Source organism: Hevea brasiliensis, chromosome 15 (genome assembly GCF_030052815.1).
Source record: "Hevea brasiliensis isolate MT/VB/25A 57/8 chromosome 15, ASM3005281v1, whole genome shotgun sequence".
Classification (NCBI taxonomy): domain Eukaryota; kingdom Viridiplantae; phylum Streptophyta; class Magnoliopsida; order Malpighiales; family Euphorbiaceae; genus Hevea; species Hevea brasiliensis.
Window position 1 is genome coordinate 60,890,223 of NC_079507.1, and position 25,624 is coordinate 60,915,846.

At 27.6% G+C, this 25,624-nt stretch overlaps 1 protein-coding gene, 1 long non-coding RNA gene and 4 other non-coding genes across 6 annotated transcripts; all 6 read left to right on the forward strand.

Moving 5' to 3' along the window:
* Window positions 1-4,360: 4,360 nt before the first annotated feature.
* Window positions 4,361-5,784, forward strand: LOC131173974 (uncharacterized). Its single transcript, XR_009144322.1, has 3 exons — window positions 4,361-4,531; window positions 4,966-5,023; window positions 5,555-5,784. It is a non-coding gene; the product is annotated as an uncharacterized LOC131173974 (long non-coding RNA).
* Window positions 5,785-10,526: 4,742 nt separating this feature from the next.
* On the forward strand, window positions 10,527-12,963 carry LOC110652766 (60S ribosomal protein L32-1). The gene is made up of 4 exons (XM_021808382.2): window positions 10,527-10,662; window positions 10,777-10,879; window positions 12,421-12,602; window positions 12,692-12,963. Exons 2-4 carry the CDS (start codon window positions 10,790-10,792, stop codon window positions 12,819-12,821), a joined length of 402 nt encoding a protein of 133 aa, XP_021664074.1. The 5' UTR covers window positions 10,527-10,662; window positions 10,777-10,789; the 3' UTR covers window positions 12,822-12,963.
* On the forward strand, window positions 10,982-11,062 carry LOC131174355 (small nucleolar RNA U31b). The gene has a single exon (XR_009144603.1). It is a non-coding gene; the product is annotated as a small nucleolar RNA U31b (small nucleolar RNA).
* On the forward strand, window positions 11,388-11,472 carry LOC131174356 (small nucleolar RNA U31b). The gene has a single exon (XR_009144604.1). It is a non-coding gene; the product is annotated as a small nucleolar RNA U31b (small nucleolar RNA).
* Window positions 11,743-11,820, forward strand: LOC131174328 (small nucleolar RNA Z195/SNORD33/SNORD32 family). The gene has a single exon (XR_009144576.1). It is a non-coding gene; the product is annotated as a small nucleolar RNA Z195/SNORD33/SNORD32 family (small nucleolar RNA).
* LOC131174329 (small nucleolar RNA Z196/R39/R59 family) lies at window positions 11,905-11,988 on the forward strand. Its single transcript, XR_009144577.1, has one exon. It is a non-coding gene; the product is annotated as a small nucleolar RNA Z196/R39/R59 family (small nucleolar RNA).
* Window positions 12,964-25,624: the final 12,661 nt, after the last annotated feature.

Genomic DNA, 25,624 nt, shown 5'->3' on the forward strand with positions numbered 1-25,624 from the left:
AGTGTGGTAGAGAGTAGTTGGCTCGGGTATCCTGGAGAGGATACAAGTTCCATTATAGGAATCATATATAATCAGATCACGATGGATGTAAATCCTTTGAATTGGATGACGGATTTGGGTGCCCAAAATCTTAAGTTTTGGAATTGAGTAAACATGGAAAATAATAATAATAATAATAAAAATAATAATAAATAAAATTACTGCAGAATCAGTTCTCGAGGTAGTAAGGATATTATGTAAGCTAAATGATAAGAATAGAAATCATACGATAAAGGTATGACTGCAATTTCCTGAGTTCCTTTCTGACTTCATATTGTTCAAACAGTAGTATAATCTAATTATAATAGTGTTAAGAGTAATAAATTAGCGAAGATAAATCACGTAAGGCGTAGATAGAGAAAGTGTAGAATGAAAATTGGGATAATTGATTACAGATGCAATATAATCTAAGTGCCAGTGGGAGTACTAGCTAGAGTGGTCAAAGGACCAAATCTGAGTAGCACAGACATATGATAACGCGATAGAGACTCTGAAAGATATAGTTAGCAAGTACAGTTGTTATGTTAGGAAGAAGAATGGAACCAGGGATAGAATAGTCAAGTTCTATTTTGGGTAAGACAAAGGAAATAAATGAAAGGACAACTTAAAGAGCGCATAATAAAAGGAACAAAGTTAAGATATAGGATAGGCTAAGTGTTATTCTTGGCAAGGAGAATGACAAGGATGGAAAATCCAAAATGGGACCACATTAGTGAGAAAAGTGATGGAGGTATGGAATACAATAATAATGAGTAAATGTTAGAAGGTGTGCGATGGTATTGTGGACTACCTAAATAGGTAGAGAAAGATAAGTTAGTAAGCAGTAAGTTGAATAAAAGTCAGTCTAAGGGATCAAATAGGTATGATGAGAGGAAAAGAATGATAGATAATGACACATAGGTTTTAGGTTAGACTTTTGAGATAGTGAGAAGGTAGTTAGAGGTTCGTTATGAATGTCAGGCAAACATTTTTAGTGTAATCAACAGAATCACTTTGCAGTGAAGCAATAACGACAGAGCAACAGTAGGGGTAGAATAAAAAGTGACAAGTATGGATGGTAATAAATCACTAGAAAGTTTCAGGATCAAATTAATGACCATAGATAAGGGTGGAATTAGTGTTGAAAGAATGTATTAGCGAGAGAAATCTTTCAGGATTCAACAAGGGTTAAGGGCACAATATAAACGATGATAGATGTGAATCATAGGTCGAGTATAAGTAAAGTTAATAAATTATAAAATATTATGTCAGGAAGGATGATGGTACAGTAAAGGGTTCATGCAGATGATACCTTATAGGTAGAGCACAATTGTGCTAGGAGATGATGAAATTTGAAGAGAAAGACTAAGAAACATAGGTTAAACGTTATTATATGGACAATTGGGCGTAGTTGAATATAAAGGATATTTTTCTTTCTTTTCAAGTTTAGCTCGTGTTTTTGATTCCAGAGCGTTATATAAGTAGCAGAGACTGAGGCAAGGAGACCTAGTTATTTGAGATTTTGATAGGCACCAATTCATATACAATTTCCTGATATGAGAATGACAGTAAGTGCATACCTAGTGTTAAGTATGAAAGGACGATCAGAGTAATGACAGAGTTAAATTGAGTTAGCTACTAAGGCTTGCATTGTTTTAAACTATGAGCTAGATGAAGTACTATTTATAGATGAGTTTCAATAGATGAAATTGTTGATGGGTAATTTGAGGTTGAAGTTTAGAAAGCTATGGGCGATATATGATTATATTAAGGAGAATGAACACGTGAAGTATCTTGTTTGGAATTAAGGCATGACACATATTTTCTACAGCCGTGTTAGTTCAGATGGAACTTATAGTTTATGGGGCTCATATTCATCCAGGATAAGCAATTTCCTACTAAGGCTGGTAGGAAATGATAATGTTCTGATAGTTAAGTTGGAAAAAAAGGGGATACAAGAAAAATTTTCTATGGGTAATTATAAGTGTTACATAAGGTGAAGAATGTGCTGGTAGGAGTAAATCATAGAGTTAGAATTCTCGAAGTAATGAAACTAGTAATCAAGATAAGACTAAGAAATAAAAAGAAAGTTAAAGTTGATGATGGGATAGACATCTTTGAAGGAAAAGGTGTAAGGATGAGATAGGACTAAAATTAAGGAAAAAGTACAGCAGGTTGAAAAGATACCAACAATACCAAAAATAGGAAAAGGGAAGTGGATAAGATGCAAAGGACAGGAAGAGAGCTAGATAGAGTCAGTTATAATGATGAGGATAAAGAGTGTCTAACCACTGCCCCTGTGTTAACACTACCTATGAGCGGTGAAGGATACACCATGTACTGTGACGCCTTCAGAGTTGGCCTAGGGTGTGTTTTGATGCAGAATGGAAAAGTAGTGGCTTATGCTTCAAGGCAGCTGAAAAGGCATGAGCAGAACTATCCCACCCATGATTTGGAAATGGCGGCTGTAGTCTTTGCACTAAAAATCTGGAGACACTACTTGTATGGTGAAGTGTGCGAGATATACACAGACCATAAGAGTTTGAAGTACATCTTCCAACAGAGGGATTTAAACTTGAGACAGAGGAGATGGATGGAGCTTCTGGAAAACTATGATTGCACCATCCAGTACCACCCTGGGAAGGCCAATGTAGTAGCAGATGCTTTAAGCAGAAAATCTTCTGGCAGTTTGGCCCACATTTCAGCAGAGAAGAGACCGTTGATTCAGGAAGTACATGAGTTAATGGATCAAGGTTTAATCCTAGATCTTTCAGATGAGGGGGTCTTGTTGGCTCATTTTTCAGTGAGGCCAGACTTGCGAGATAAAGTTAGAGTTTCCCAATACAGAGACCAATAATTAATGAAGATCATAGAAAGAGTACAGCAAGGTGAAGGTGGTGAGTTTGGATTTGCCAATGATGGTGCCCTAGTGCAAGGTTCTAGGATGTATGTGCCCGATGTGGACAATCTCAGAGATGAAATCATGCGAGAGGCACACTATACACGGTACAATGTCCACCCAGGTTCCACCAAGATGTATCATGATGTGAAAGATAGCTATTGGTGGAATGGCATGAAGAGAGACATAGCAGACTTTGTGTCCAAGTGCTTGACTTGTCAGAAGGTGAAGTTTGAACACCAGAGACCGTCAGGGAAGTTGCAAGAGCTCCCTATCCCAGAATGAAAGTGGGAAATGATTTCTATGGATTTTGTGACTGGGTTGCCTCGTACCACGCGAGGATATGATTCGATATGGGTAATTGTAGACCGCCTAACCAAATCAGCTCACTTCTTTTATGCGAAGACTACATATTCTGTGGCACAGTACGCCCGGCTCTACATTCGAGAAATAGTCAGATTGCATAGAGTTCCGACTTCCATAATATCTGACAGAGGGCCCCAGTTCACTTCTCGGTTTTGAAAAAAGTTGCAGGAGGCACTTGGCACACAGTTGAACTTCAGTACGGCTTTCCACCCTCAGACAGACGGACAGTCCGAAAGGACAATCCAAACACTGGAAGACATGCTTCGCATGAGTGTTTTGGATTTTGGAGGTCAATGGGATGAGCAGCTAGCTTTGGTGGAGTTTGCCTACAACAACAGTTATCACTCCAGCATAGGGATGCCACCCTATGAGGCACTATATGGAAGAAAGTGTAGGTCTCCTCTGTGTTGGATGAAAATGGGGGAAGCGAAGGTGCATGATGTAGACCTAGTGCAGTACACTTCAGAGATAGTTCCTTTAATCAGAGAACGACTGAAAACAGCTTTCAGTAGGCAGAAGAGTTATGCAGACCCCAGACGGAGAGATGTGGAGTTTGCAGTGGGTGACTATGTATTCCTGAAGGTTTCTCCAATGAAGGGAGTCATGAGATTTGGAAAGAAGGGCAAGTTGGCACCTCGGTATATTGGACCTTTTGAGGTTACTGATAGAGTTGGAGCAGTTGCCTACCGGTTGGAGCTACCACCCAACCTTTCTCACGTTCATCCCGTGTTTCATATCTCTATGCTCAGGAAATACATTCTCGATCCTTCTCATGTACTGCAGTCGGATGTAATAGAACTAAAGGAGAACTTGACATTTTAGGAGCAACCTGTAGCCATAGTGGACTACCAAGTGAGACAGCTAAGATCAAAACAGATCCCTATAGTTAAGGTTTTGTGGAGGAGCTAGTCAGTGGAAGAGTGCACCTGGGAGTCAGAACGGGACATGCGTAGCAAGTACCCTTATCTGTTCAATGTGTAATCATGTACTTTATTCTGCCTTATGTAAAATTCGAGGACGAATTTTCTGTAAGGGGGGAAGAATGTAACACTCCTGATTTTTTTATATATTATTATTGGGCTTCGTGTAGGTATCCTCAATTCGCGGAAATTCGACAATTGTCCGGATCTGTGAATTTCCGGCCAGACAGACCAGCTACCGGAAAAGTCTCTGAATTGGATCGAGGTTTTGGCTACCCCACCATTGTCATGCATCCCGAGCGCGTTCCCGAAGTCGAAATCGGCAAAGGTAAACCCGAACCTTGCTTTTTCGTAATTTTCTAGTGCTTAAATCCATAAAATATTCGTGGTAGCTTAGAAAATTACGATTCTTTTTGCAATAGCTTAGTAATATTTCTAAGGACCGCGGGGCGGAGTTTTATAATTTTTAGAGTTTATTTGAGCAGTTTTTGCAAAAATGATCAATTATAAGGACTAAATTGAAATTTTACATATTGTGATGGATGATTGATTTGGTGGGCCCAGGAGGGGCTGTGTGATGTGATTGAGTTGTGGACATATGGATTGTGAATATAGAAGTGTGTTTGAGCCCTTTTGCAGGTTGGGTAGGTCCTAGGTATCGGGGAGACTCTGCCGGATTTTCGGCACGACTTAGGACGTATTGGTCTTTTTCTTTGTTTGTATTGAGTCAAATTTATTAAATGATTGTAATAAAATTGTCAGGTGAGCCGGGACAGCCTTCTTCCTCCGCCCAGCCGCCACAGTGATTGTCGTCAAGTGTGTGAGTAAAATATTAATTTTAATTGTAATTTCACTATTATTATATGTTCAAGCATGCCCATGCATCACCTATATGCATATATTTATGTAGTTAAACTCTAGGCACGATTTATGATGCATTGATAAATGTTAAAGTGCCATGATGTTATTGTGGTAATTTGGAGCAGTGTGCGTGCGTTGGCGTGCGTGTGATGTGGTGTGGACTATGGATAGGACGGGTAGTCACGGCTTGAGTTCTTCGCTGGGACCCTCGATTTGGTTTATTAAGCGAAAGTCCGGCTTGAGTTCTTGGCACCAAAGTTGGATTTAAGAGAGCTGTATAGGGGATCAGCTCCCATATGTTATGATTGATGCTACAGGGTGCGTGAGTGCTCCAAATTACCTTTTTGATGTTATGATATGAAAATGATGTTGATGTTGCATTTCACTCTACAGGGTGCATTAGTTTTAGATAGTTATAGAGATTATGGTTAAAATTGATATTTTACTCTCTGAGTCGAACGCTCACTCCTGTTCAATATTTTTTTTTCAGGCTACAGGAGGATTTTATTTTGGTTAACCTGCTTTTCTCCTTCGCAGGTTATTTATCAATATTTGTGTAATTTTATTTACTCCTAGAATTTCCGCATGTGTTAGAAGTATTTATTTGATTATGGTCTGTAATATTATTATCATGTTGGACCTGTAAACGTATAATGATATGCATGTTTGATGGATTGGATGAGGGAGCTGAGCTCCCATTTATTTTTATGAGGATATGAGTATGTGGAGGGTGAGCTGACCTCCCCAATTGAGTATTTATTATGTTTACAGGTCGGGTGAGTCAAAAACTCCCGTTGGAAAGTCCATTTTATGGCCGGACTCTGTTCGTTTGTTTTCTTGATATTGGGCCCAAATGGGGCTTAGAGTTGAGTAAATGAATAGTTAAGGCTTACTACGGGCCTCGGGGGCTTTAGGCTGGCTCAGGTCCTAGTGCCGGTCCGGCCCATAGGTTGGGTCGTGACATAAAATATATTAAATTTAGTTTAAAATTAATTTAAATATATTTAATTAATATAAATAAAATATACTTTTATGAATAGTATATCCAACAATACTATAAAAAAATTTTAAAAATATTTTTATATAGACCACATAACTCATAGCACATTTGGTCTCCTTCTAAAGTAAATTGAATTTCTTTGATATTGAATCACATAAAACATGAGCATGGGCACCAACAAAATAATTATTGAATAATAATATTAATAAACGTAAAATGAAAAATTTAATTGAAAAATATCCCTATAAATAAATTTTTTGTTTTTATAAAACCATATATCATAATATAAAAATTTAGAATTTATGAAAGCAAATTGTAAATTTATTAGTTCTTTTAATCTGTTTAAAAATGTATATCACTTTGAAATTTAGAAAAGTACATTATTTTATAATTAATTATTTTTATTGTTTTATATTAAAATAATTAATTAAATAATTGCTTTAATTATATAATATTCGATTATAAGCATTCTAAGATATAAAATTTAAAATTGAAGACTATTTATTAATAAAATAAAAAATTAATAATAATTTAGACGAATAAATTATTCTATTAATTGAATAAAACTTAGTAATTAAATTATTTCTCGCAGAAAAATATAAAATTTCACTTATTATTTTTGATATATTTAAAAATTAACTTCTAATGAAATTAAAATGAACGTGCACACATACAGTATCTCTTAAGCCAAATATTGCTAATTTATGATTTGTTTAGTATTATTATTGAAATTACTGTTAAGAAAATCATTTTTTTAAATATATTAGTCAGAGAATATTAAAAAATAATTAAAAATTAAATTTAATTAATTTTAATCATAAAAATATTAAAATAACAAAATAATTTTTTTTACATTATTTTTCTTAACAACATATAAAATAATATTTTTATTTAAAAAAATAATTTTAAATTTTAAAACTCAACGCTAAATAGGACTTTATTATCGAAGTAAGGTGAAATCTTGATGCTTGAAAACTTTCGTATACGATTTTTTTTATATATATTTAATAAAATAATATTTAAAATATATTTAGTAATATTTAAATATAGAGTTATAAATAAAAGGTTAACTATCAGCCAGTCAAACTTGAGATATAAATTCCCATTACTTGCACGCATAGAGGTGATGTAGGTTTTATTTCTTGAAAGCTAATAATTGATGTTGCTGAAATTTTCGATATAGCGTCTTCCGAAATCTGAGCTTGAGTTGGAGCCCTAACTTTGAATTTTATATTCTCTCTATCTTTTTATTCTTTTTTTATTTAATAAAAAAAAACACACAACTTTCCTTAAAAGGCCTCGCTTTTGCAGATGTCTTCATCTCAAAGCTCAGATTGATCTTTGGCATATTCGGCAGCCACAGTAATGTAAAAATAAATAATATCAGATATTTTTTTTTTATTGAATATGCTCTCTAAAACTATTAAGAGAAAGAAATTTCTCTATTTTTTTTTTTATCTTAGTTTTTTTTAGAAAGCCCAAGCGTTGCCGCCGATGAACTTCTTTATCCTTTCGAGCAGAGAGAATCCTTTTCTAATAAGAGTGTGGGCTTTTCTCCCTCTCCACCTTTTAATTGAATGTAGAAATCCTTTTAGTTCTAGTTTAGTGTTATAAATTTTATGATTATAGGGAGGGACTCTATTTATGTGATGTGTTGTGTTGTGTTGAGTGCAGGTTCTCGGCTTCGGAATGAACTAAAAAATTTGTCTTCGAGGATCAAGAGCTAGTGTTTCTAAAGAACTACTTGTTGGTACTCTATAGCTAGATAAGATCGAGAGGCCATGACCTCTATTTTCCTCTATCTTAAGTCGAAAGTGTTATAAATTCAGTGGTTTCTTATGAAAATTATGACTATTTGTTGATTTTTTGAGTTTCTTCTTAACTATAGTTAGTTTTCAAGCATTGCATGATTATGGTAGGAGTTTCTTACCTTTAACTCTTTGTTTGCCAAGAAGTTTTTTTAAAGAAATTGAAGATTTTTTAAAATTTAAAAATTTTGAACTTTTGTTTGAGAGAATAGATGATTTTTAAAAATATAATTTTTTAAAGGTTTTTAACTTGCTAAATTAATGAGTTAATAAAGTTTTCTCTTAAAAGTCTTTAAATACTTTAAAAAATTTTATATTTTTTTAAATATTAAAAATTATGAAATTTTAAAAATTATAAAAAATTTTATTTTATAAAATCTTATTTTACTCTAATTCATTTATAAACGAAAGGTAACTCTTTAACGAATTACTCTAATTTATAAATTTTTAATGTGTTGACGCTCAATAAATTTTTAACTTGATAATTAAATATAGAATTAAGATTATAGTGAAAAAAGGTCATAGAAAAAATGCACTGCATATTAATTTTGGAGTTTTTTTTATATAAATCAAATTTTTAAATCTTAAAATTTATAACATGTCTCTTCTATAAATACTTCGTATTAAAAGCTTTAGTTATGAACTTTTCATCATATGCTAGCTCCCATTTAATATATCTTTGGAGGAAAATTAAAAAAAAAAATGTATTAGCATAACAACATTTGTAGATAATGAGGTTTTAGAATTACAAAATAGGAAAATTGGAAAAAAAAAATTATGAGGAGCGGCCAGGGAAGCAATAAAATGGAAATTTGGGTTAAAGAACCGAGACGGTGTCGTACGTGGGTCACCGTTACTTGAAAAAGGTTCTTTAAACGTCAACATAAATATAATGCAGGTGTCCTCATAAGAGTGTGAAAGATATTGTCGTAAGCGCACATCTCATTGCCACCTTTGCTTGTTCTTTCATAATCATTACTTCCTTTACTTACAAAAATACAGGATATTTATTTTTATCACTTATTATTACACCCATTTTTCTATTTATTATTTTATTTTTAGGTGCTGCGCCCATGGTGCCCACTACCCACGAGCACGAGCCATGATTGCCTTGTTATTCTTGGCATATATGGCAGTCTGCTACTTTCAGCTCAACTCAAAAATGGAATTCCCCTGCAGTTAATTACGTGATGTAATAATGGGTCCTAAAATTGTCTGATTTAATCATTTAATTGGGAAGTTTAAGGTTTTAATGATGATCCATTTTTTTTATTATTCATATCACTGTTTGTTTACCTTCTATTTAATTTTAATAATTGTTTGTAGTAAAAAAAAAAAAAAAAAGAGCTGAGCATTGTCAATTTATTAGGCTTGAAAGTTGATTTCTGGCCCAATTTGGATTCAGATAAATAGCCCAAGTTCGTTCTAGTGGGAATCAGCATAATCCTTGTTTTGAAGACGCTATGGGCCCATCCGAAAAATGAATACACATATATTTATATATTTTTATTGTTTTTTTTATAAAAGCTATTTCCAAATTCAGAATTGCCGTTCATAGTACTCCATAATTACCTTCTTGTCCTCTCCCCCCTGTACCGATACTATTAAGGATGTTCAATTTTAATTTAGTTTGTAATTTACTTAAAAACTAGAATCAAATTGAAATTTCAATATAATTTTAATTCGATTCTTCATTATCTTAGAATCGGTTGGATATGATTATCGGTTATTTAATTTTGATTTAATTTGATACAATTTTGATTCGATTCTTGATTCTTAAAATAATTTTATATAATTATTTCCTTAAAAAGTCATATTTAAATTAGTATTTAAGTTTTAAATTGAGTTATTAATATATAATATACTATATAATATAATAATATAAGTATATCACATTTTAACTATTTATTAATAATATATTATTTAACTATAAAATATAAATATAATTAAGAATTAAGAATTATAAAGTAATTTAATATATTTATAATTAAAATTATTAAAAAATATATAAAAAATAAAATATAATATTAGGTTATATTTAATTCATAATTATATATACATATATAAATATATATATTTATATTAAAAGTATATAATATATCTAAAAAATATATATATGTATAAATTCGATTATCGGTTAAATTTCAGTTCGGTTTCAATCTGGTTTTGATTCGGTTGTTAATGAAAAGCCAAAACTAAATTAAAGTATCAATATAAATTCAATTCGATATAATTTCTGTCAGTTAAGTGCAGTTATTTGATTCGATTTGGCTCATCAAAAACCATGCACAGCCCTAGGTGCTACAGTCCTGATAGAATTGCATCATTGGAATTTTGTTCCAAAATCTATTTCTATGTTCATTTTGCGTACGACACCGTCTCGCTTGACGTTGTCTTTAACCCAATTTTCTAGTGACAGAGACCCGGGAAAACTCTTTTTCCCTGGGAGCTTGGAGAATTATACAGTCATATCGCTATGGGCTCGACTGCACTGTATCCAAGGTCTACAGCTTACTAAATATCCGAGCTGGCCCAATCTTATACAACCCAACTAGCCTTATCACAGGGAAAAGACCCAGTGTCTCACAGGCCCATCTTTCTAAATGAACCACCAATTCTCACCGTTTATGGGTCCTATCAATCCACGTGCTTTAAAATAACAAATTTTGCTCTATTACTGCAAGTTATGAGGAGAGAAACCCTAATACACACAGCCTTCTCGCCTATATAAAGCATGAGCTAGGCCTCGTACTCGAAGCCGCGGCGGCGTAGAAAACCTCTCAGCTTCCCGTAAGCCCAGCTTTCTCCCTCACTCCCTTCGAGTTTCTCATATAAGGTTTTTAGATCTGCTTAGCTTGTATTAGTTTATATGAAGCTAACAAAGGTAGAATTTGATGTTTTCAGGAGGTGAGTAAAAATGGCCGTGCCGTTGCTGTCGAAGAAGATTGTGAAAAAGAGGGTTAAGAAGTTCAAGAGGCCACAGAGTGATCGCAAGATCTCTGTCAAGGTATATATTAGTTAGTTTCAGAGAATAATCGCTGAAGAGCTTGGCATAATGTCTAGATCCTCTGTTTTGTTCGTTTAATTTGCTTAAACTTGGTTTTACTAGGGAAATGATGATATATTTTGTCGCCCCAGTCTTACTTGCATATGTTGATGCAAGTTGGTGATTGACATTTTTATCTGATTCCTAAATCTATGTATCTTTCTGTCCAGGTGTATTTATGTACATGATACAATGCCTCTAATGTTTTTCCAATTTCATTTTTATCAAATTCATCGTAATTTTTGTTTTCCCAATTGGGTTTAGTTTTGATGTGATGATAAGCAATTGACACCCTGTCTCACTTGTATCTTTTGATGCAGTATGGTGAGCCATTGATCGACTATCTGATCCTCTTTGGCTAAAAGAAATCCAAATAAAATGGAATTGTTCTATTCATGTGTACGTGTATGCATTTGTGTGGTGTTATCTGTGTCTTACTGTCTCTGTTTATTCTACCAAGACTTTCAAGGGATATGATGATGCTTTTTGACACCCAGTCTTACTTCCATCTCTTGATTGAAGGTGGTGATAAAGATCGACCTTTTATCTGATCCCTATTAGTTGAAATAAGAATTTTTTTTTTTTATTTTTGTTTTGCGTGTGTGCATTTGTCATTTTTATTTTCCATAATGGGATTTGTCATGTGTAATTTGTTCAACTGGGGATAAGAAGAAGTTGTTTGATACCCAGTCTTGTTTCCTTGTAGAAGCTGGTGAGATATCTTTCTTAACTGGTCCTCTATAGCTATTTATTAGCTCTATTTCTTTTTCCTTTTTGGTGTGTGGGGTGCAATCATTTTTAAAATTAACAAACGGATATATGCAATGAGGTGTGATGATACTTATCCACCATTTCTGCTATTGAATGATGAATGCTATACATGCACTACCATCTGATCTCGGTTGCATATATGCCTAAACATGTATTTGAATCGAATTTTAGATTAATGTTTTTATTAAGTTTTAGTTGATCTTTGATTCTTATGCTGCAATCTATGATGTAATTTATTTATTGGTTCGGATTTACTGTGATGATCATAAAAAAATCACCATCTTTCGGCTGAGATTGCAAAATTTTGATTACTATTTATGTGATGCTGAGTTTGAGCATTGCTATCCTTGTTTTTTAGCTTTTTTTATTAAATTGCCCATGGTATCTAATATCCAGTGTTGTCATTCCCATAGCTGGGTGTTTCGTTTAAAGGGCAGAAAAAAATCATAAACAGGTCTTGCGACACAGTTAGCTGTTCTTCGATGAGCTTTCTGTTACTTTTTCCCTGATCACATTCTCCTGTTCATGTATTTTTTTTTAAACCTTGTTGATTTTTCTCCTTCCTCTAGATTGTTCTAGGAGGATCATTTGAAGAAAATTAAATCAAGTTGTTTAGGACTAATAACAGAATCTCTCAATTCTCACTCATGCTTATATTAGATTGTGATCCATATACTGTTAATGGTGAAACTGTTTAGGACTAGTAACATTTTGTCATACTTTTATGACAGACAAACTGGCGCAGACCGAAAGGTATTGATTCTAGAGTCCGTAGGAAGTTCAAAGGATGTACTTTGATGCCCAACATTGGTTATGGTTCGGACAAAAAGACTCGTCATTATCTTCCTAATGGCTTCAAGAAATTTGTTGTCCACAATGTCAAGGAACTTGAACTGTTGATGATGCATAACAGGTGAATTCTGGATTCTAGGTTTTTGAAATGGAAATTTTCAATGCCCCTGTATGCTTACGATGGTGTATGTTCTTCCTTTAACTGTTCAGGACCTACTGTGCTGAAATTGCACATGATGTGTCTACAAGAAAGAGGAAAGAGATTGTGGAGCGAGCTGCCCAACTGGATGTCGTTGTCACAAACAAGCTGGCTAGGTTGCGGAGCCAGGAGGATGAATAAACTGAACTTAAAAACTTTTGATCTGTGTTATGAGTGAGAATATCTAGTTTTGCTCATCAGTTTTTGATAGTTTATCTTTATTTGCAATCAATATTACTTGGTGATTGATATTCGGATGATGAATTTAGTTATTCTTGAAGTATTGTAGAATCTCATAGAAGTTTTTTAGGTTCGTCCTGGATTCCATTAGTAGTCTTTATTAACGTGTCTCGTTAGTAACGACAGACCATTACTTGTTCCAGAATTTAGCAGTTAGTAAACCCAAACAACATCAGAAGGTGGTTGCTAGACCTTTGTACTATCGAGTACCAAGTCTTGTGACATCCGAGCAGTTGTTAAAGCGGAGTCCACTTAAGTTTCATGAGGATAGTTAAAGCCATTCAAGCAGAATTATTTAAGGCTTCCAAGTTTCAACACGTTTTCAGTTTAGGTTGTTGGCCTTGAGTGACACGATTAGGATCAAAATGGTTAGTTGCTAAAAATCCTAGTAACTATAATAGACGATCGTATTAATTTGCAGAATGATCTCGGAAAAATGAGGGGTGATAGTGTACGGTTGTTAGTGGGAAGTTGAAAGGTGGATTGGAAGAGGTTTCATGGTTTATTTATAAGCAAGTAAAGGATTATTTAATTGTTATTATATCATTTCATATATAATTGCTGATAACCGGTTAATTATGTAATTTCACGGCTAAGAGAGTTTCTTTCCCATAAATAAAATTTTTACAAAAGTTTCACGTGTTTTTCCTATCATGTAGTCTTTTCTAATTCTTGTCATCTATCGATCGCAAAATTCTTTTAATTTAAAAAAAATGAGAAATTTATTTATTAGTGGAAATATACCGAAGTAAAATGCTGTTAACCTGTAGGTTTAAAAAACATTTAAAAATTATATTGCTTAATTAAAAAATTTTGAATAATTCAAAGGCACATGCATGAGGTTTTCCTTTTCCAAAGGGTCAATTGAAATGTTAGGTCAAATTATAATTATATTTAAAATTTTTAATTCTGTGTGAAATATTCAAACAAGATGATAAATTACATTATAACATTTGAAGTTTTATTTAATTAACAAATAAAAATTTTAGACATAATCATAATTTAACATAAAAATTTGATATTTTTGGTACATTTATTAAATTTTATATTTAAAAATAAAATATATTTTATATTTATATTTAAATAAAATTTTATACTAAAAGATATTTTTATCAATTAAAATTTTATACTAAAATTAATGTAATTAAAATTAATTTTATACTAAAAGAATGTATTCCAAATAAATTATAGTATTCATTAAATAAAATGTGTATTTTGTATATAATTTACTCTTAGTACTGTGTACATTTTATTTAATCGATGTTATAATTTATGATAAATAGAGTTTAAACATAAATTTTTTCATTGATTTTTTTTTTGTTTATTTTTTTCTTGTGAAGAGAATATTAGGATCGTAGAACTATGCAAATTATTGCATTGTATTTTTTTTTTTTCTTGAATTAGAATTCAGACTCATAAGTTTGTTAAAGAATTAGTTAATAATAACGGGAAAAAAAATACACATAGACTCAATTTATTATGATATCAAAATATATGATATATATAATATCAAGACATATAAATTTCATATGATTTATGAGTTCTTCACATCATAAATCTTGTGAAAGCAAAAAAAAAATATATGAGTTCTTCACAAATTTTTATACAATTATTTATTTTTTTTAAGAAAATAATAGAATTATAAAATCATGCACCATTGAGTTTTTTTTTTAATTTCTCTTCAATTAAAATTCAAAATCATTAATGATTTTTTTAAAAATTTAGTAAAAAATAAATGAAAAAATTTATGTTTAAACTTTATTTATCATGAATCGTAATATTCATTAAATAAAATATGCATTAATTAGAATAAATTATATATAAAATATATATTTTATTTAATAGATATTACAATTAACGTGTGATACTTTTTTTTTTTTCCAATTATATATTCATGAACTCAGTCTGATTATATGGTAGCACAGCCTGTGGAGTGGCACGAAGCCGAGGCACATGCCCTCCACCACTCAGTAAACTACCGATGAAGTAGTCTCTCATTATCTCAGGAGTTGCAATATTCGTATCCAATTGCACCATTTGACAATCTTTTCAGCCAGAGTCATTCGGCTCTTATTCAAGCATTTAAGGGTTGCTTTGGAACTTTGTATTTTAACAATATGTGTGCTCGTGTCACTGGTGCCAAACAACATAACAGTAGAAATCCCACCAAGTGGATTGAAACTCGTCATTGTTTTCTGCTTTGCAAACAAGAACAGAGCAAACATACTAACTATCAAAAACTTAGAATCATCTAGATGAGTAGTTATTTATATTTGTGCATGAAAGAGGCAGAGATAAAGCACAGATCTGTTTAGCTGTTAGATGATGACAAATTGATAGATTTCTTTTTCTCAAATTCTGATTATTTTTATAGATATGATTTTTTTTCCGCATTCTTATCTAAGAATCAGTTGATTAACTTAAATAAAATACCTTTAAAAAAAAAACTTAAATATAATTTTTATATTTTTCTTTTATATACCATTTTAAATGCATTTTGGTAAGTCCAAATCCCATCTCAATTCAAAATTTTTAAAAAATTAATGGTAATAGACTTTTTATAAGGAATGATAATTATTTGATTGGAAAGGTGGGAAGAAAACAGATTAATTTTGACTATATTTATATAATGATTTAAATGCTAAATATGGTTTTATAGATATAATTTTATCAATTTAATTTATAAAAATAAATAATTAATTTGCTTAAGGAATTAATTTCCCACGTATAATTATGTGTTCAACATATAAAAAGAACTTAAAATAATTAAATTAATGAGAGTTGTTTTGCTTGCCTTAACAATTAAAATAAATTGAGTTAATTATTTTGAGCTAATGATTTTGAACCTAGAGAATATTTGGACCAATAAAACTTGGGATGTTACAATATTAGTTATGATATTGAGAAACGGTTGGGGATGAATAGATTCTATTTGATGCAAAACATTTACTTTTAGTGTAAAGAATAGTATGTAATTTTCTCTTTTATGTTTTGTATTTTCTCTATTGAAAAATAACTTTTTTGAGTTAATCGCATTGATTACTTGAAGATTGAGAATTGATTATCTTTTTATGTAGATAATTTGTATTATTTTTTTATCAAAAGATGGTCAATAGGAAGAGAATAAGAAAAAGAAGAGTGTGAATATGGAGGAGAATAAACATGATAAGAAAGAAATAAGGGAGAGAGAGTTAAGGTAATTTAGATGTAAAAAAATAACGTAAGGGACTAAAAATTAACTAAACCAAATTATAGGGAATAAATAATATAGTTTTCAAAATATAGAGATTAATTAATTTTATTAAAATATAGAAATTAAATAATAATTTGATTAGCATTAAAATTCATCAACTAACGAAAAAATTGATTGGAACTAAATAGTTTAATGGACTAATCATATGATATTAACTAATATATTTTTTAAATTAAAGAAATTAAATAATTAATTTTATTGAAAAATTAAATAAACAAAATATAAAAAAAATTATAAATCAATTTATTATATTTTTATATAAATAAAATTAATTATTTACATAAAAAATAATAAAAAAACTTGAAAGGATGATAGTGTTAACAAAAAAATAATTAATTTGCTTTAACTTGAACACAAAATTATATATATATATATATATATATATATAAGAACACCATCGCCTACGATGAGATCCGTTAGTTAGCAATTTAGCAAGTAACACTACAAGAAAAAAAAAAATCTCGACAACATGTCATTGGATTATAATAATGTATTCATGAAATATTTACTTTATAATATGAAAAATTAAAAATTTAATAATTTTATTAAGGGCTATAAAACCTCCTCCTAATGCTTTTGTAAGACATTAGTGGTAATAATTTTTAAATCAAAACAAAACTTAAAAAAGATTATTGATAGCTCTCTCTCTATATATAAATTAGAAAGATATTTATGAGATAATGATACATGATACTTTTATTTTTAGAGAATTTATCAGATATCACTCTTTATAAATAATTTTTTTATTATTTAATTTTTTATTTTTTTTAATTATCATTATTATTTATAATACTCTCTTAAAATTTATTACTTAAATTATTATTTTATTTAAAATTTAAATTTTAAAAATTAAGATATTTTATGATTAAATACAATATTTAAAAATTATTTATATTATTTTTTTATAAATTCTACATGTCACCCTTAATAATAATAATAATAATAATGATGATGATGATGATGATGTCACCAATGTCCATTAATTATTAATTTATAATATAATAATTAACTATTATATAATTTAATTAACTTTAAATTATTTTATATCTTTAATAAATATTTTTATTATATTATTATATTTTTTATTATTTCTATTATGAAATCTTTATTAAAAGTGCGATTTACATAAAAATTTTAAAAAATAAATTATAGAGATTTCATTTATTTATAATTAGCGTATATTATTTTTTATATTAATAATTTAATATTTTTTTTATTTCATTTTCTTAAGATTAATTAATACTTATTATTATTATTATTATTATTATTATTATTATTATTATTATTATTATTATTATTATTATTACCAACTTATGGCCATTGAATTGAGATAGTCAAGCAAATAAAAAACGTTTTTGTGTTATAAAAATTGAATTTGAATATTTTTGTTATCTTTTTTAATTAACATATATTGTAACTTACCTTATAATAATGATTACTTATTATAGTATTAAGAGAGTAACCATTAAATAATTTGTATCTTACATAAATATAATTAAAAAATTAATAACTTAATATATGTAAAAAAAATTAAATAAATATTTCAATTAATTATATCATAAATTAATTAAAATTTATTATTATAATAGATAAAATGTATTTAAATTAAATTAAATTAAATAAAAAAGAAATTTTAATTGAAAATTAATTTGAAAGTAATAATTTATTTTAATTTAGAATATAATTAAAATTACATTAAAAATAAAAATTATAAATTATTTATGTATAGCATAAATATTATGCTAGCAATACAATATAGCGATTGTCTCTTTCATAATATAGAAGCAATGAATGCATAAAATTTAAATTTTTTTTTTGTTTTCTATCAATTAATTAACATGATAATTAAATGGCTTAAAACTCAATCACATTTATATATTTATTAAAGAAATTTAATTTAATTTATTTTTAATTTTTTTAATTTAATTTAAAATTTTTAATTTAATTTAAAAATAAAAAATTAAATTTCTTAATTTTTGAATTTAATTTAAAAATAAAAAATTAAATTTCTTAATTTTTGAATTTAAATTAAAAAATTAAAAAATTTAATCTCAAAAATAAAGAAATTAAATTTCTTGATTTTTAACTTAAATCAAGAAATCAAAAAATTTATTTAATAAATTTTAATTTTTGAGTTAAATTGAATTTAAATTACAACTTTTGATTTTATTTAAATAAAAAATTAAAAATAAATTAAAATTAAAAAAAATAGAAATTAAATTGACCATTTTAACATAATTAAAAAAACCATTTCAAATGAGTCCTTGATGGAAAATGCTATAAAGAAGACGTGAAAATTCAGAATGAGGAAGCTCAAAGCAGCTGACGCCATTCTTGGAAGTGAAATTTACTGCACCAATGAAATCAATGCCATTTATGTTAAAAATATTAGATAACGTAATCAATTGATTGAAATATAAATAAAATAGAGTATTTTATAAAATGCCTACTAAAGTTTTTTTCTAATTTAATTAATTTCATTAATAATTATTTTTTAATTTAAATTTTAAAATAAATCATAAAATGTTAAATTCTTAATTTATCAAACTAGATAATATATATATATATAACACATTAAAGGAATTAAATTAACATAATTATAAAAATAATAAAATAATCTATTAATTAATTAATAGTCATTTTATAAATGAGAATTTAATTTATATTATATACCTTTACAAACTAGGTAACAAAAAAGAAGCCATTTCACTTCTTAAAAAAATTACCAATTCACTTAATATAATTTAAAAAATAATAAAATAATATATAAATATTAGCTTACCAACTTATTTAAAAATTTAAAATTAAATAGTACACAATTTTATACTATTTATCAAATATAAAGTTATATCAGTTACTATTAAAAATATATAATATTATATTAATTATTATATTTCTATAAAAAAATATTTAGAGAAAGATATTTAATAATCATTTAAAAATAAAATTTTATAAATAGGCATATAATTATTTTAAATTTTAATATAAATTTTAATTATATTTAATATACTTAATTAAAAATTTTAATATTAACAAAATTTTAATACAATTTTAAAATTAGAAAATATATAAAATAAATATTAAATTATATAATTAAAATAAAATAATAAAAAACCCGTGCAAAGCTGACTAATTATATAATTCCGTTATATAGTTACCATACAATCAAGTAATTAATTTAAAAACAAATAAATTTTGCAGAGAACTTTGCATATTCCAAACCTGTTCTTTGCTGCATCATGCTCTCGCAAATTTGCTCAGATGAAAGGTAGAGGTAGGTAATAAAAATTTCAAATTAAAATAAAGTAAATAAAAAAAAATCCCAAAATTTCTAGATCACCTTTGACTTACAATATTTATTTATTTAAATCCAAGAATCCAAGTGAATTTTGGAAAAAATCTTCTATTCATATAAGAATAAAGTCAGAGTTCATTTATGAATAGGTTGAACTTTTCAATTGAATTTTATATCTAATTTCATGTACTCATTATACATATATTTAAATTAATTTTATTTATATATCAATATAAATATTTAATTCAAAGATCATTAAATTTATTCTCATATACAATTGGGTATATATTAAGTAAAATATAATAAAAACCATTATTTATATCTTCTTTTTTCTACGATACGATATCATATATTCTTAAATGGATCAACTGTTTGGTTTATTGGTGATAATAATATTGAAAAAAATATTCATGCATTGAAATTTGTTATTTGAACCTATCGAGATTTGTGATTATTTATCTTTTGAATACTTATTTCTTCAATTTAAGGCGTTGAATAAAAAAAAAAGAAAATTTTTATTAATGATAATTTTAAAATTACATTAAATATATGAAAAATACACCTTTTCCGTTAATTTCAAAATGCTTTTAAATTTTTTTTATAAAATTTAAGAAAATAATTAAATTATCTCATTTTTACAAAAAAATTAATAATTAATTAAAGTAGTACCTTGAAATCTAAAAAAATTGATGAGGAACATATAAATGTATTGGAAACAATAATAAATAAGAGTAAAGTTGACAAAAATAATTAATACTTTCTTAATTTTTTAAGATAGTAAATAAAATTAGACAAAAATATTATTTTAAAAATATTTGAAACATTGAGTTGGATCAAGGTTAAAGGGTGGAATAAGGTTGATTTCGAGATCAATTCTCAGCTTTTAGTTCAAGCTATGCAGATATAGAATGAATTTCTCTTACTGTAGTGCTCTTATAGATGATTTTCGTTTTTTTTATATAGAGTATCCTATTTAGTAACTTATTTTTTGTTAAGAAATCAAGGACCAAACAGCTCATTTAATTACTAGAGCTACAGTTGTGCATTCTAACGAGACTGAATAGAATTACATATCCCTTTCTTTCATTGATGATTTATTTCATTTCGATAATATTGCTCAATAATATCATCATCTTTTAATCTTAAAAAAAAAAAACAACAATTGAAATGGGAGAGAGAAAGTGGTACTGCTTAATAGATAAGAATTTCAAATATCCATTTAAGGGTTCTTCCTACATACCACTAAGTTATTATTCCATTATATATTTACAATCTTTAAAATTATTAATTAATAATTGTTTGCCTTCAATTAATTAATAATCTTATATTTATGGGCATACAATAATTAGCCATTTGGTAATTATCACTATCAATGTGTTCGACTTTTGCATGTATAAATATTCTTAAAAATTTATATTATATAGCCTTTACAAATTAGCTCATAGAAAAAAGCCATTTAACTTCTTAAAAAATCACCAAGTAACATATGAAAAGACTTCGTGTGATATAATTTAAAAAATAATAAAAATAATATATCAATTAACTTATCAACTTATTTCAAAATTTAAAATTAAATAGTACACATTTTTATACCATTTATTAAACATAAAGTGATACCAGTTGCTATTGAAAATATAAAATATTATTTGAATTGTTATATTTTTATAAAAAATATTTCGAAAAAATATTTAATAATTATTTTAAAAATAAAATTTTAATTTGGTTTTAATAAGTATATAATTATTTAAAATTTTAATTGAAAATACAAATAAATTTTGTAGAAAACTTTGTATACTCCAAACCTGTTCTTTGCTACATCATGCTCTCGTAAAATTAGCTCAGATGAAAGGTAGAGGTAGGTAATAAAAATTTTTACGGTTAATCTAATAATTATTTTTATTAAAAAATTTTACTTTAAATCACTATATAAATAAATAACTACTACCAGCTAATATTTAACCGTTAATAGTTAATAAAATAACTAATATTGCTGAATATGTCCAAAGTAGTGGCTGTTGCAGACTACAAAATGAATATATATATATATATATATAATTATTTTATTTATAATTATTTATACAATTTTTTTATTAAATTAATAATTAAATATTTGACTTATTATATCATAAATTTTAATTTATAACATTCTAAACCTGATAGTCTTCTTTAAAAATTTTCAAAATAGTAAAGAGAACTCATAGTTTCTTTATTTTGTAACTTTCATATATATCTCCCTCACCTTACCATACATAGCGAATGTTGACAAAGATGGTGACGGGTACGTAAGATACTTCTAGAGCTGCATCAAATAATAAAAATCTATTTTTATTTAAAGAATAAATTATTATTATTTTTATTATTATTATAATTATTCGTAAAATCTAACTCAATAATATTAAAAATTAAAATTATCTCTAAAATTGTAAAATTTTTAGTTTAACTCTTATCAATTGTATTAAAAAAATCATAAAATAAGCTTTGATCAATGATATTAAAGTAATTTTTTAAAATTAAGAAGTTTTAAAATTAAACTAATTATATTAAAATTAAAAAAATTATTATCATAAATATCTGAAATACGTATGTGACTTTGATTAAGCATCGAAAGACTTTTATATTTAATAAAATTAAGCTTCCAAAGACTTGAAAATGGAGCAAATATTATTGTCATCAAACCCATTATTCTTCCCTATAGTCTTACATATATCGGATCACATTCGTTCAATCCTCGCGAGTGAAAATATTTTCCTTTTCATTTTTTTCTTATAGGCCACGTATGAGTATATATATAATTTTGTTGACATCTACTGTTTGAATATATAATTTTGTTGACATCTACTCTTTGAATTTCATTCTCAATAAAATCAATTTCTTCTCGCAGAGGTCAATGACTTACATAATATATATATATATATATATATATATATATATATATATATATATATATATATATATATATATATATATATATATATATATGAATTAATTTTACTTTTAAAGAGAATAGTCACTGCTCAGCAATTTTCCGCCACAATTCACTGTAAATTAATTGTTGCCAAAAATTCAATATGAATTTTATACGAGGTTTCAAATCTCCTTTAAAAAAATTATTAATTTTCAGCAAAAGAAAAATTTTTGAAATTATAATTAATGACATTTGTAATGTAAAATTGAGCAGTTCTTTGATGTAATTTTCTAGAATTTAAATTTTAATTACATTTTCTATGTTATGAAAAAAATATTCACTAAATATACGTGTATGATGATAATTATGACTGAATTTTAAGACGAAAATTTTGATTTGGAAAAGGAAATGCATCGATTTTAATTCCTTTTCTTATTTACGAGTAATTAGTTCTGAATTTTATTGATTGAAAAGCCAGAGTATTAATTAGAGGAATCATTGGAAAAAGGATTTATCCTTATGAATTTGGATTTAGATTAAATATATTATTTATATATTTAAATAAAAATAAATTTAAATTTGATATAAATCTCATGTATTTATGATAAATTTAAAAATTAAAGATTTAAAATAATTATTTTACTTTATTATTTTAAATCTATCATAAATATATCAGCTCTACATGATATCATAATTTTTAATATTTTTTATTAAAATTATTTTTATTAGGCAAACAACATATTTTTAAATTTATAAATTTTAAATTAAAAATTTGAAATTTAAATCCTAAAATCCAAGTAAATTTTGGACAAAATCTTCTACTCATATAAGAATAAAGTTGAGTTCATATAAGAATAAGTTAAACTTTTTTATTGAATTTTATATCTAAATTCATGTACTTATTATATATATTTAAATTAATTCTATTTGTATCTCGATATAAATATTTAATTCAAAGATTATTAAATTTATTCTTATATAAAATTGGGTTTTTATTAAGTAAAATATAAATATAATAAAAAAAAGATTATATATATATATATATATATATATCTTCCTTTTTTACAATAAGATATCATATACTCTTGAATGGATCAACTATTTGATTTATTGGTGATGATGATGTTGAAAAAAAAATTTTCATGCTTTGAAATTTAAAGTTTGAACCTATCAAGATTTGTGATTATTTATCTTTTGAATACTTATTTCTTTAATTTATGGCGTTGAATAAAAAAAAAGGAAAATTTTTATTAATAATGATTTTAAAATTACGTTAAATATATGAAAAGTATACCTTTTTTGTCAATTTGAAATGTTTTTTAAAATTTTTATATTAAAATTAAGAAAATAATTAAATTACCTTATTTTTATAAAAAAAAAATTGATTAAAATACTTTTGTAGTACTTGAAATCTAAAATATTGATAAGGAAGACATAAATATATTGAAAATAATAATAAATCAGAGTAAAATTAAAAAAAAAAATTAATACTTATTTTTTCTAAATAGCAAATAAAATTAAACAAAAATATTATTTTAAAAATATTCGAAGCACTGAGTTGAATCAAAGTTAAAGGGTGGAATAAGGTTGATTTCGAGACCAATTCTTAACTTTTAGTTCAAGCTATGTAGATATAGAAAGAAGATTTCTCTTACTATAATGCTCTTATAGATGATTTTCGTTTTTGTGATGTAGACTATCCAGTTTAATAACTTACTTTTTATTAAGAAGTCAAGGGCCAGACAACTCATTCGATTGCTAAAGCTACAGTTGTGCGTGGTAATGAGATTGAATAGGGTTGCATTGATGATGTACTAAGTTTTGATAATATTTGTAACACCCTCACTATAGCGATTTCGTACATTCTACTGTTTCGGTGACTGGCATCGGTCCGGACAGCTAAAACATCTTTAAAAATATTTAGACTAGAGTGAGAAATTATAAATAACTCAAATATTAATAAGAAAAATTTAGGAAAAATTTTAGAAATAAAATACAACCAAGTTAAATGAGTCGGTGCCCTAGCGTTGGGTAATCTAATAGGAAGTTGCTATTTTCACAGCTAGAAGCCCTAAACCCAGTGGAAAATTCATGAAATAATTTTTGGGACTCCAGAGAAGAGTCATTGAGGTTTCGATGGCATTAGAATGCCAATAAAATGTTTAAAAAAATTTTTAGATAGGTACAGACGATTTTAGGCTCGATAAGCTAAACGGAGGGCATTTTGGTCATTTCATCTTCAGAGATGATTTTTGGCCGACTTGTCCAGTTAAGTAATAATTATTATGACATAAAATGTGAATAAATATTGCTAAAAATTGAATTGAAAATGAGTAGAAATTTGGTAGAAAAGAAAAGAAAGAAAAAGAAGTTAAATTGGGAATTATGATATCATGCTTATGTAATTAAGAATTTTCACCCAATCACCACTTAACAAAATGACTTAAGAGATAAAAGGGACACAAAATAAGATAAAAACAAAAAGAAAAATCCAGCAGCCACCATCAACCTTGGGCAGCCAAAATATTAGAGAGAGAGAAAGAGAAGAGAAACTCCATGGAAGCCTTGGTTCAAGCTTGAGTTCACCCACCATTTCACCTTAAAACCCCATCATCCCTTCACAAAAATTGATCCTCACCACTAGCACAATACTTGGACAGTAAAAAGGAAGAGAAAAAAAGGAGTTCTCAAGCTTTGAGAATTGGCTAAATCAATGTTAGTGCCAATTAATCTTTAATACTTTGTGTATACATCATGGAGAATATGAATTGAGTGCGAAATTAAGCTAATTTAAACAAATTTTGCATGGTTAAATTTCACCAAATTTTGGCAGCCTTAGGGTACTTAGGGTTTCTTTAATTTGAATGAATTATAGTTGTGCATGGCTGCTATTGAACATGAATTTGATGCTTTAACTCATTGATTGCATGTATATGAGGAATTGAAGTTGTTTGAGTTAGGGTTTGGGACACAAATTTGAGATTTGCTCATGTATTGGTGAAAGGAAGATCTAATGGTCAATTAGTGACTATTTGGCTATGTGTAATTAGGAAGTGAAGTGATTTGTGTCATGGGAATTGAAGTTAGGTATGCTGCCTAGTGTGACCTGCAAGATTGGGTGTGAGTCCAGCGGATTTGGGCATCTATAATTTGAGTTGTGTAGGTTTAATTGGTGCAAGGCCAATTAGACATGAAATTAGATCCATAATGGCACAACTTTAATGAAGGAAACCTGTCCAGAAAACAAACTT

What these genes read in the sequence shown, in the direction of transcription:
- LOC110652766 (XM_021808382.2), top strand. Translation starts at nt 10,790, where the DNA reads ATGGCCGTGCCGTTGCTGTCGAAGAAGATTGTGAAAAAGAGGGTTAAG. An exon ending in ATCGCAAGATCTCTGTCAAG is followed by an intron (nt 10,880 to 12,420) that starts GTATATATTAGT and finishes CTTTTATGACAG; the next exon opens with ACAAACTGGCGCAGACCGAA. An exon ending in CTGTTGATGATGCATAACAG is followed by an intron (nt 12,603 to 12,691) that starts GTGAATTCTGGA and finishes TTAACTGTTCAG; the next exon opens with GACCTACTGTGCTGAAATTG.